The sequence below is a fragment of the Camelus ferus genome, chromosome 8 (assembly GCF_009834535.1).
Source record: "Camelus ferus isolate YT-003-E chromosome 8, BCGSAC_Cfer_1.0, whole genome shotgun sequence".
NCBI classification, from domain to species: Eukaryota; Metazoa; Chordata; class Mammalia; order Artiodactyla; family Camelidae; genus Camelus; species Camelus ferus.
This window is the reverse complement of record NC_045703.1, coordinates 29,175,155-29,187,696: the sequence shown is the minus strand read 5'-3', so window position 1 is coordinate 29,187,696 and position 12,542 is coordinate 29,175,155. Positions and strand designations below refer to the sequence as shown.

Here is a 12,542-nt window from a genome sequence, read left to right as displayed (position 1 = left end):
ATCTAGTGTTTAGTCTGATGGAAACCTTTAAAAAAAGCAAGCCAAAAAAACCCAAACCAAAATTAAAAAAAAAAGCCCTGGATATTTATTTGTTCCTTTTTCTTAGTGTTTGGGGCTTTTATTGAACTTCATTATATTTCTAATCCAAGAAGATTGTATCTTTTCCTTCTTTAAAGTGGATTCTTAGAATCAATGGCATTGTTACACTTGTAACATTTAAAATTTATTTAAGTTTCCTATGAATACATCAGCTAATATATATAGAAGCTAATTGGCTGCATACACCAGAAGCAGTGCAAGGCTGGTGGTTAAATGTTTTCTAAATTATCCTTATGAATCAAAGGAAAGAAAATGTACTGTCAGTTGATAGACCATAGTTTTATGGGCAGTCCAGAATAACACTTACTATTAACTAAGTTGTTCATGCTTCTTAACCTTAAAATGTGTGTTTGGCCCCCTTCCACATTTTTATAAACTACTAGACTAAATTTGTATTTTTGATTCCTAGGGTCGCTGGTCATCCTCTGGCACAGAATGAACGTTGTCTTCACATGTTTTTACAGGATGAAATTATAGATAAAAGCTATACTCCATCTAAAATAAGACATGCCTGAAATCTGGCAAGAAGGGGGCAAAAAAAGCTTTCCGTGACTATTAATGATTCATATGCACCAGTGAAGAAGTTCTAACTAACTTTAGCATGCTGCACAAAAACTGGTATAACATGCCTTCAGTATACTAACACTCATATGCTCAGTTTTGTTTTGTTTTGGCAGTTGACAAGAAGTTAATTTGCTTTAGTGATGAATCCCCTCATTCCAGCCTTTCTATATAGAGCTCTTCCTTGCTGTTTTAATGTGATATACACTCTAGCTTCACAAACCTGTTACTCCAGTATAATCTGCACTGTCCTAAGTAAAATTCCTGACTTGGTCTTACCTACAGTTTTTGTGTCATGTTTGCTTCTTGAATCTGATTAACTAGAATATTTCTCTTATCCCCTTTTTAGTATGTGGTGTCACTTGACCTAATTTATGTGTGGAAGCATTACACATTGGTTTCCAGTACCTTACATGTAAGATACACACTTGTGTGCAGAAAGTATCTCCCTTCAAGCTTGTAATACCCTTCACATGGAAGATCAATGAGGGAAATCTTTATATTCTGTATAAAAACAAAATCAAATTTATATACTAAAATCATTTGTCTAAAAATTTAAGTTGTTTTCAAATAAAAATAAAAATGCATTTCTGATATGCACTGATTGTGTTACCTCTGGCTTTTCTTTTCTCCCTTCAGAAGGCTTTCCTACTTAACTCATTTGTTGAGAGGGATTATTTACTAATTATATACTTCTCATTCTGTAACTCCATTCCACTTTCAACAGTGGTGATATCAAATGTGCTATTACCCTTTGAAAGGGGGTATTTTCTTTTACACAACAAAAAAGTGATGTACTAAAAAAAAAGCATTCCTTAAAGCTTACTGAGTTGTTATGAAGCACTTTGTCTATCTGGAAAATGCTTTATAATCTCAAGTCATTCTTTTCAAAAAGCCTTTTAAGATAAGTCAATAGCATGCCTCCTATTTTTCAGAAGATTTTTTTTCTAGCCCATCTGAGTGACTTGTTTAAACAAACTTAGCAAGGGTGTAATAACCCTTTTCTTAGTCAGCAGATTCATGCTTTCTCTTTAATTTGGTTTGGGTTAGTGGCACACTTTCTCCTCTTTAACTAAAGGAGAAGGGCACAGTGTTCTAGTCTGACTTGTATAGTTGATAAGAAATGAGCAAATGCATGACTCCTTGCTGCCTAACTTGTGTTGTAGCCAGACTTTTGCAGCTAGAATGTAGTCTCTAATTTGATTCTGTACAACTTCTGGTGGCTTGGGGCCCCACTGTGACCTAGAGTTAAATTCCAAGGTAAGAAAAGCTTGCCCTCCCACTCCAGACACGTCACCTCTAGAGACAGGTCAGTCCACTTGAGAGGAAACCGATTTAGGCTTTGGCCAAACTAGGATGTCCACCAAACAGATGGAAATCATAGGAAGAAGTCAGAGCTGCTCTTTTGTTGCTTAAATATGTCACAGTTCTGTAATACTGGACATCTCAATTATTGTAAATTAAGAAGGTACAGAGCTAAACAACTTGTGGATTGTGTTAGAGGTAAAATCAAAGGCTGTCAGTTTTTGATGCACATAGCGGAGTAATGGTAACTGTGCTTCAACTCAGTAATTCCTCTAACGCAGGGATGATTTTGCCTCCCCCGGGAGGGTACATTTGACAATATTGCAAGACATTTTCAGTTGTCACAACTGGGGAATGCTCCTGGAATCTAATGGGCAGAAGGTTAAAGATACTGCTAAACCTCCTACCGCTACACAGGACACCCTCCTACAACAGACAAGTGTGAACAATGCTAAGATTTCCACTCAACTGTGGATTTCTTTTGATTTTGATCATTTGTAGACAAGGGGATAATGTGGCTTAGGATAGGTTATACTGGCCTGCTTATCTTTAACCTCTACAATTTCCTAAAGGCAGGCATGCTCTTAAAAAGTTGATGATTTTAAGTTAGACAAAAGGTTGTTTATTCCGGGTAACATTTTTTACTTAACGTAGGATGGTACTTCTCAGTGTTGTCACTTAGAGACCTAAAACGGTCTGTACTAAAATGAAACCTTTAACCCTGCAAAATAAAAATAGAGGTGCTATTAACTCTGGCAATATAGGAGGAGGTTCACAAAGCCCTTAAGAGTCTTCTTAAAAGGACAGAAGTTAAATTGGAAGTGAGTTATGCAGCAAGAGTCACAGGCTCCATGTCATCTCAGTAAGTAATCGCCTTGTCTCAACTCCTGCCAGCTGTAAAGAATCAACCACAGTGGAGCCTTTAGTAAATTAAAGTTTGTTGACTAAATGTAAAATCCACCAAACAGCAGTGCCTGAGACATGTGAAGACTTAATGATTGTTATCCAATGGCAGTGGGAATCACAGATATGGTAGGAGCAGCAGCAAATGGTACCACTAAGTCCATGGCAGTTCCTAGATAGGTTTAACTGGTATTTGGTTTCCTGCTGGGCAGTTCTGCCATCATGACCCTCAGTGATGATGACCTCTGGGCTCAGTACAGGGGAGCATGTCCTTTTTATTACATCCTGGGTCTTTTCAACTCAGCCTTCTTGTTAAGAGCCACTCCTCTTCAGCTTGCTTTGCCCGTTTTCGGTGAAAATAGCCAATGAAAGGAGGCAGCTGCTGGCCCCTAAGCCTTTACAGATAAAATATGAGGTACTGATGGACAGATACAGAGTATAGCATACTGCCTGGTTTACAGGCTAACTGCTCTGTGAGTGCTAGCTATGATTATTACAATGTGCAAGTGTTTGGACTGGGAAGCAAGTTAGAAACTGTTAGGTGGATGGAGTATGTCGTCTTGATAGTACCTCTGTGATCTCTGTCACAGAACTTCCCTATGAAGTAATACTCTTTACAGATGAGAAGATTGACTCTGCAAACTTAAGTAACATGTCCAAGGTTACCCAGGATGTGATAGCTCTGGATTTAGAATATAAGGATGTCTGACTCTAAAAGTCATGCCTTGGTGCACTTCCTTCTTGTGTACCAGGCCTGTGACTTGATACCTGCCCAATCTTTACTTAATGCTAAATAAATTTATTGATTGAATGAATGGGTAAATTTCCAGTAATGTTCCCATTGTCCTCTAGCCTGAACATGAGCGAATTAATGGATTGAGTTTGTTTTGTTTTTCAGTTTCATTTTAAGTGTGGTATAAAAAGAGCTAGCTGATAAGAAGTATCTTAATCTCCTAAACTTAGCTGGGCACCACCACAAATACTCTCTAAGACTGAGTTCAGGGTTTTCTGTTTTTTGTGTTTTTTAAACCTTTACCTATAATTCTGAAACAGCCAGGTTTGGGGCACTTAGATAGGGGGCCCTTTGATTTCCTAGAATTTGACTACTTAACTCATTACAAAAAGAAATCAGAAAATTGAGAAAAAGTCAGGACTTAACCAGCTCTTGAGAACTTACTTTTGTAAATCTTAATTTACAGTAAGTGAAGTTTGCCTTATTCCAACCTTGCTAAGAAAATAAGACCTTGATTTGGAGACCAGGAAAACTCATTTAAAAGTACAAAAAGAATTTTAGATGATGCTGGGAAACATCTCACCACAGATGCTTTTTACTGTTAAAGTGAATGCTATAAATGGAAGTAGACTCAGTAAAATTAAACAGCAACACTAAGCATTTTATATGAGCAAAGTGTTAATACAGACAAGAGGTTAACAAAGACCCTTCTTTCAAGAAACTGTCTTGTTAGGATGCCATCATGAAAAGGCTCACTGATAGTACAGCCAAACAGGATACGTGACAAATGTGAGGACAAGAAGGGACACGAGTTCAAATGGAGGGAAGGGAATAGCCATTCAGAATAAAAAGGACTTCAGTTTCAGCTCCAACATATAAAGAGCTTGAAAGCTGGCACCCATGTCCTCACAGCATAGAAAAGCTGGACAAACTGAAAATCAATTGACTCTTCTTGGACCCACTATCAGCGAATTGAGGTTGCAGAGCAAATCACCACCCCCAAAGTCTGTAGAGACAAACTCATCTAGACAGCCACTGTCAAAATCTGTTTACCCAGAGCAGAAACTGCTGGAGCTGTAAACTGGTAGGAACACATATATGGTAATATTGATAATGAATTGCTGGAGGTTGAGTGTGGCCTAGCATGACAGTGAGAAACTCCTGGAGACCACAGTCTTAGAGAGGTCCCCACATGTTCCTGGGCTTTACCTCCGGGGACTCCACCAGATTCCCACAGTGAAGATCAAGAAAGATCCTCTATGGCAGGGAGAGGAGATAATTACAATCAGTGTGAAATACCAGAACCTTCTTTATTACAAAGGCCTACGCTCCAGGATAAGACTGCCAGAGCCTTATCCCCATTGTGGGAAGGGCATTTTTCTATACTGGCCCCTCTAGCCTTCCTATATCACCTAAGGGAAAAATAAAACATAGTTAACAGGGGTCAAGACTTCAAGGAAACATTGGGAATGCTGCAGCCAGAGAAGGGAGGAAGGAGCACAGGTGAAAGCTATACCAGCGGGAAAGGTCACAGGCCCACTGAACACTGCAACTTAATCTGGAGACTAGAATGCCTCCATGCCACCCACTTTACCACCACACCACCAGGGCTCCAGTATAATAGTGGATTACAGCTGAAAGCTGCAAGATAGACTTTGAGGAGGACAAACTAGGGAAACCCAGAGTTAAGAGACAAAAGCAGAGACACTAGAGAATTTGAAGCCTCTGAGACCTAATATCATAGCAAACATTAAACAAGTCCACTCTCTAGCCAGATTACCATCAATCTTACACAGGTAAGGCCTGTTTACCTCAGTTTCTATTATCGAGCACAACATGTTTGGTTTTCAACAAAAAATTAACGAGGCAAGAAAAAACAGAAAGCAAGCAGTCATCAGAACCAGAGTCAAATATGACAGGCATTGGAATTATCAAACAGGGAATTTAAAATAACTGATTAATATGTTAGAATTTTTAATGGAAAAAAACATGCAAGAACAGAAGGGTAATGTAAATAGAGAAATGAAAACTTTAAAAATAAAAAAATGCTAGAAATCAAAATTACTATCATAGAAATGAAGAATTCCTTCCATGGGCTTATCAGTAGACTGGACATAATTTAGGAAAGAATCAGTGCATCTGAAGATAGGTCAGTAGAAACTTCCCAAACTGAAATGCAAAGAGAAAACAATAGGAAAAAAAGCAGCGCTTCCAAAAACTGAGATCATTGCATCAGAAAGAGAACAGAGCAAAAGAAGTATTTCAAGTGCTAATGGCTGAGAATTTTCCAAATTAAAGACAACAAACCACGGATCCAGGAAGCTGAGAGAACACCAGGATAAATTCAAAACAAAACAAAACAACACAGGTATATCATATTCTAACTGCAGAAAACCAAAGATCAACAGAAAATCCTGAAAGAAGCCACAGGGAAAGAGTAAAAATAAAGGAGTACTGGTCTGACAGTTTTTAAATACCTGTTATCAGTCATCTTGACGTCAGAGGTGGTGATATTTTATAATACCTGAGTTCTTAACATGGTGTCTGTATTTGGATGGGGAAAATTGCATCTTTATACTTAGTATTCTTAAACTGAAATTTAGCATTTTTTCCATTATGAATGCAGGAGCAAACCACTGTAGTAGTATAAGGAGAACTTGTGACTATCACTAATTTAAAAATGCAAATGGGTTATATCAATTTATTGTTGCAGATCTTGAAATATTTTGACTACCTGAAAATGACTGTAGTCCTTAGAACTGCCCCAAGATCTTGTTTAATGTGTTAAAGAAATGTACATATTTTTTTACAAGTTAAAAAAATGTGTACTTGAAAAAATGTATTTCAATGAATTGGTTTCCTTTGTATTCCTATATGTTTTATGTTTTTATAAACATCTGAGTAGGGATCTTTCACACAAAAAGTGTTAGGAACCCCTGGTGTAAGACATTCAGAACCCTCCTGTCACAGAACATGATGTGGACGTGCCTGAGTCTACACGTCGTGGGGCAGGTTCACTCGGTGTTGGTGTTGCCATGTGTGTGCACGAGAGGGAGACTGGGAAACAAATAACCCACCGTCAATTGAGGGCTTAGGTTTCAGCCTGAGCTTTTCACATCTATTAGCTCCTTTAATTCTCAGAACAGCTCTATTGGTTGGGTATTAACGTCATTTTACCAAGAGAAGAGCTGAGATAGAGTGTAAATAATTTTCTCGAAGGTCACAGAGCCAGTAAAAACTGAAACTGGGATACAAACCCAGGTCTTCCTGATTCTAAAGCCTGTTGCCTGTGTGATGCTGCCTCCTGTATGGATTGAACAGGCTGTCAGCAGTCAGGTTCAAGGCCCAGGCTAGACCATCAACCCTGACAGCCAGGGCCTCTGGCCTCCTGGCCATCATTGCCCCTCGTGCTCACACAGTTGCTTGATGCCAATGTTGTTATCAAAGAGGCCCATGTGAGTGGAGACTCATTATCTTGATCTAAAGGAAAGCTAAATATTTTTTAAAATTTGGTTATAAAACTGGAATGGCCATCCCTGCTTGGCATATGTTAACACTGCTGCTTTGTCATGACTTAGCTTTCTTAGTACATTTCTTTTCCTTTCTAGCTAGATTATACTTTAATCCAGTTGTTTTCATATTCAGTAAATCCAAACCATGTTTAACCGGTTTATTCATTGGAGAGCCTCCGAGGTGAAGAAAGTTTTGTCCTTTCAGCTGCACTGGGGATTTGCTGTCTTCTTTCTGCAAAGGGATTTTCCTGGACCTGTAATCTGAACACTTTGACCTGTGGGGGTTTTTCCCCCAACTATGAGCAAATTTGTGAGGCTTGACCCTTTGTCTGCTGTGGAGCAGAGACAATGGCCTTCTGTGAATGTCTTCTGAGGACAGTAGTGATTGAAGTTAGGAATGTTAATAATCTGCTATCACTTCCTCACAGCCTTGCTGCGCCTGACTACCGCAGCTGCCCTGCTTGCCTCGGCTATGTGCTTCAGAACAGACCCACGTTCTGTGGCAGTGTTCTAGACAAGTTTGTTCATGAGCATTTGGGGAGTTGACAGTCTGACTTAAATTGAAGTGAACTGGTCTCTTAGACAAATCTGTGTTGGTGAAATGACAAGTCCTTATACACAGTGTCTGGCGGGAGGATAAATTGGCGCACCCTCCATGGAACACAATTTGGCTATAACTATCAGAACTATATGCCCAGGAATTCTACTTCTAGGAATTTATCTCACAGACTTTCTGTTTTGAGAAATGATATTTGTACAATATGGATATTTCCTCTGATTATGAACTGAATTATCTCTGAAAGATTATATAAAAAACAAATAACACTGGTTGCCTGGTTGGGGGTATGGGGTGGCCCAAGGACAGAGGTGGAGAGGAAAACATTTCACTGTATATGTACTCAAAAAAATCTTTTTATTTTGGTATATTTACAGAAAAATTGTAAAGACAATACAAAGAGTTCCTAAATACCCCCTCACCTAGTTTCCCCTCTTGGTATTTTTATCAAAACTAAGAAACCAGCATTGGTACATTAGCCAACCTCTAAACTGACTTTCACCAGCTTTTCTATAATATCCTTTCTCTGCCCTAGGATCCCATCCAGGATTTCACATTGGATTTAGTCATCAAGTCTTTTCTGCTCTGTGACATGTATACATACTCTTTGGAATTTTCTGAATTTTATATCTTGTGACTATTAACTATTCAAAAATAAGTAAATTTTGAAAATTAACTAGACTTACGGAATCAAAGGATGTTATAACTGTAAGGAATCTTAGAAGCAATTCAATCTAGGCCTGTCATTTTTTAGCCACAGGAAGAGAATTGTCCGAAGGCCTTACCTAACAGCAGATCTAGAGCCCAAACTAGGAACCAAGAGGCTGGGCCAGGGACTAGTAGAAGAGGTTAAGTTTTAAAGTAATCCATCAATGGAACAAAATAGAGAGCCCAGAAATAAACCCATACACCTATAGTTAATTAACAACAAAGGAGGCAAGAATATACAATGGAGAAAAAACAGCCTCTTTGGCAAGTGGTGTTGGGAATGCTGGACAGTCACTAGTAAACCAATGAAGGTAGAACACTCCCTCACACCATACACAAAAATGAACTCGAAATGGTTTAAAGACTTAAATATAAGACAAGACACTATAAACCTCCTAGGAGAAAACATGGGCAAAACATTCTCTGACATAAATCTTAGCAATGTTCCTCTAGGTCAGTCTACAAAGGCAACAGAAATGAAAGCAAAAATAAACAAATGGGACTTAATTAACCTTATAAACTTTTGCACAGCAAATGGAATGGAATGTAAGTATTTGCAAACAATGTAACTGACAATGGCTTAATTTCTAGAATATACAAACAGTTCATGCAACTCAATAACAACAACAACAACAAGCCCAATCAAATAATGGGCAGAAGACCTAAACAAACATTCCTCCAATGAAGACATACAAATGGCCAATAGGCACAATAAAAAATGTTCAATATTGCTAATTATCAGAGATATGCAAATATGCAAATCAAAGCTATAATGAGGTATTGCCTCACACCATTCAGAATGGCCATAATTTAAAAGCCCATAAACGATAAATGCTGGAGAGAATGTGGAGAAAAGAGAACCCTCCTACACTGTTGGAGAATGTAGTTTGGTGCAGCCATTATGGAAAACAGTATGGCGATTCCTTAAAAAACTAAAAGCAGACTTACCCTGTGATCCAGCAATCCCACTCTTGGGCGTATATCTGGAGGAATCTCTAATTCAAAAAGACACATGCACTCCAATGTTCATAGCAGTATTATTTACAATAGCCAAAACATGGAAGCAACCTAAATGTCCATTGACAGATGATTGGATAAAGAGGTTATGGTATATGTATATGTGTATACACACAATGGAATACTATTCAGCCATAAAAAAGAGAATAAAATAATGCCATTTGCAGCAACATGAATGGACCTGGAGATGGTCATACTAAGTGAAGTAAAACAGAAAGAGAAAGAAAAATACCATATGATATCATTTACATGTGAAATCTTAAAAAATGAAACAAATGAACTTATTTTCAAAACAGAAAGAGACTCACAGACATAGGAAACAAACTTATGGTTACTGGGGGGAAAGGGGGAGATGGAGGGATAAATTGGGAGGTCGAGATTTGCAGATGCTAACTACTATATATAAAATAGATAAACAAAAAGTCCTATTGTAATAGCTTATAATGAAAAAGAATATGAAAAGGAATGTATACATATATATACATATATATAGCAGTTATATATGTATGTATACATATATATAACTGAAACATTATGCTGTACACCAGAAATTAACACAACATTGTAAGTGGACTATACTTCAGTTAAAAAAACAGTCACCCAGACTTGGGTTCAAATCCCCACTGCCATAGGTGCTCTTTTTTTGTCTGATTCTTTTGCTCAACATAACATTTTAAGATTCAACCATATTGTACATAGGACAGTAATTTGCTTAAAAGGCCAAAGAAAAAAAACAGTTCTTTAAGGGAGCAGTCATGATTTCTAACAATCTGTTGAAAAAATAAAGCGTGTTTTCCAACCTTGATCTCTACTCCTTGTGCAGAAATGTGACTTCACTGGCCAGACTCTCTTCCCTTCTTTGAAATACTCAGGTGCGTTAAGTCTTGGGGACCCAGTACTGCTGAGGGGGCAGCACTGGAGAGGAGCACTGGGAGATGAGAGCCCACAGAGATATCTTCCTTCCTCAGTGATATGGAGTGAGGAGAAAAGTAAGCTCCTAATAAAGGCACTAACTCAGTAGACACATTCCATATTGAGAAGCAGGGGATTGGCCTTCTATGTAGACTGCAAACTTCAGTTGTGGAAGGTGGGCAAAGAGCCTGAGTTCTGGGTTCAAAGCAACTGTGTGACCTTGGAGATGTCACTTACCTGCCTGGGCCTCCAATGTAAAGTGATGGGAGGGGACAGCCCACCTCTATATTCTCTCCTGTTTCTCACTGTTGTTTCTCTCACTGTTCACACTCACACGGTTCACAGATGCCCTCTCTTCAGCTTCCATGCCCTTGTTCTTCCTGTAGGCATTAACAAGACACCAGGGGCAGGTAGACTTTATCTGAATTTACCTGTGAATTCTCAAGAAGGCAGCACCTCATTACCTTCCAGTCTGCATGTATCTTCACAGCCTCTCCAGCACCTGTAAATCCCCTATAGTCAAGACTAAATCAGCTGGTGCTCCAGCTTTGGAAATTTTAAATAAATTTTTAAACTATAAAAATAAATGTAAGTAACAAAACACTAACATAAATATAAATACATCAAGCTATTAAAAGTAATAAAACCACCTGATAGTTTGGAAAATAGATGAAAACATAACTTGCCCATAGTCCCACCATTTTTTCTATATACATTTTCATGTACTAATATGTCTACATAATCTTGCAGATATAACAATGAATGTGGAGGGTAAATAAATGTATTTGTGCTACATTCTATTTTTGGACATTTTTGTTTTTTCTAATTTTTAAATATGGTAAGTAGCAGTATAGTGAGCATCTCCATGTAGAAAGCTCTTGCTATGTTTAGGTTTTTCTTTGAGCCAGAGCTCCAGAATATCTTTGGCTTGGGCTACAAGGTGCTAAATTGTTTTTTGCAAAAGTTGTGTACCAACTTACTGTCACAAGCATTTTGTAAAAAATGCCTAATTCACTGTGGAACCTTTTCCTTCAGGGAAGATGCCTCATTGTAGGTGTATTCTTTCAGGTGGGAGGTGAAGTTGGCATGCTAACTCCTCTGCTGCCTTGCTCTCTGGAAGAGAGATACTATTTCCAGCTATTTGGGCAAGGCAGCTGCTGACCTTATCCTCTCTAGTGTTGACTGCTTATGTTTCTAAACATGGAGGCAGTGTTATACAATGGACTGCTATCATTTTCTTTCTTCAGCAGTGTCTTGAGTTTCACTTGCAGGTGAGATAATTTTTTTAAATAAGGTATGGTGCTTTGGGATAGTGCAGTATAAAAAGAGATCCATGAACAAATGTCAGATATTGGGTTATGCTGAAGGGCTTTGTGTAAAACACAAGAGTCAGTAATTCCAAAAAGGATTCGAGGTGACCACAGAATTTACTGAGTACACTTGAGAAAGTCCCTAAGCTCCTCATTGCTTTGGTCTTGATCCTGTCAAAGGGATTAATAGAGCCTATCTGCTCAGCACAACTGACCCCACATACTCTGCAGTAACACATCTTACTCTTTATTCAACAAATCCTCATTGACTGCCTTCTAAGTGCAGTGCACAGCCCTGGGTTCTGCAGTGTAGCAGGGAACTGAAGGTGTGTGTGCAAATAACATTCAAGTAGAAAGCACTGCATGAATAAAGATGTGATTTCCAGAATCCACCAAATGGTCTGGGGATAGAAAGGGCCTCCTTCCCTTGAAGTTATCCTCACTTTTCCAGGCCTCTCCCCCACCCCAGGTCAAAGATCTGGAAATGGGGACATACACATGAGCCTGGTTCACTCTCACCCTGGTTTTCCTCCTTCCATCGTCCTCAGGAAGTAGAGCAGGAAGGAACTTGTCTTTTACTTCAACCATCAAGCAGCAGCACGCCTCATGGCCTCATTGTCTAGGCCAAAGCAGAATGTTCTCAACACTACCCAACTCTGTGAACTTGCTTCTCCAGCTTCCACCTTTGAAAAAGGAGAGAATAAAGGATTTAGAAAATCCAGAATAACTGTAATGTTATTATATTGTTGTTTAAACCTATTTTTCAGACCAGAAGCAGAATCCTCCTCTTCCTCCTCCACCTCCCCCTTCTCCTCTTCTTCTTTCATTCCTTTTTAAATAAATCCCAATATTTCTCTTAGCCAAATGGTATCTCAGCCAGACAAGGGCAAGGGCAAAATGCTCAGAAAAGCATGCAAACACAAAAA

The 12,542-nt window shown here is 38.6% G+C and overlaps 1 protein-coding gene across 1 annotated transcript in view; it reads left to right on the top strand.

Moving 5' to 3' along the window:
- SNX3 (sorting nexin 3) overlaps positions 1 to 1,260 on the top strand; it is a 37,759-nt gene extending 36,499 nt beyond the window's left edge. Inside the window, exon 4 of the mRNA XM_014561500.2 lies at positions 509 to 1,260. Within this exon, the coding sequence (XP_014416986.2) occupies positions 509 to 614 (106 nt within the window). The 3' untranslated portion in view covers positions 615 to 1,260. The remainder of the gene's footprint in view (positions 1 to 508) is intronic.
- Positions 1,261 to 12,542: the final 11,282 nt, after the last annotated feature.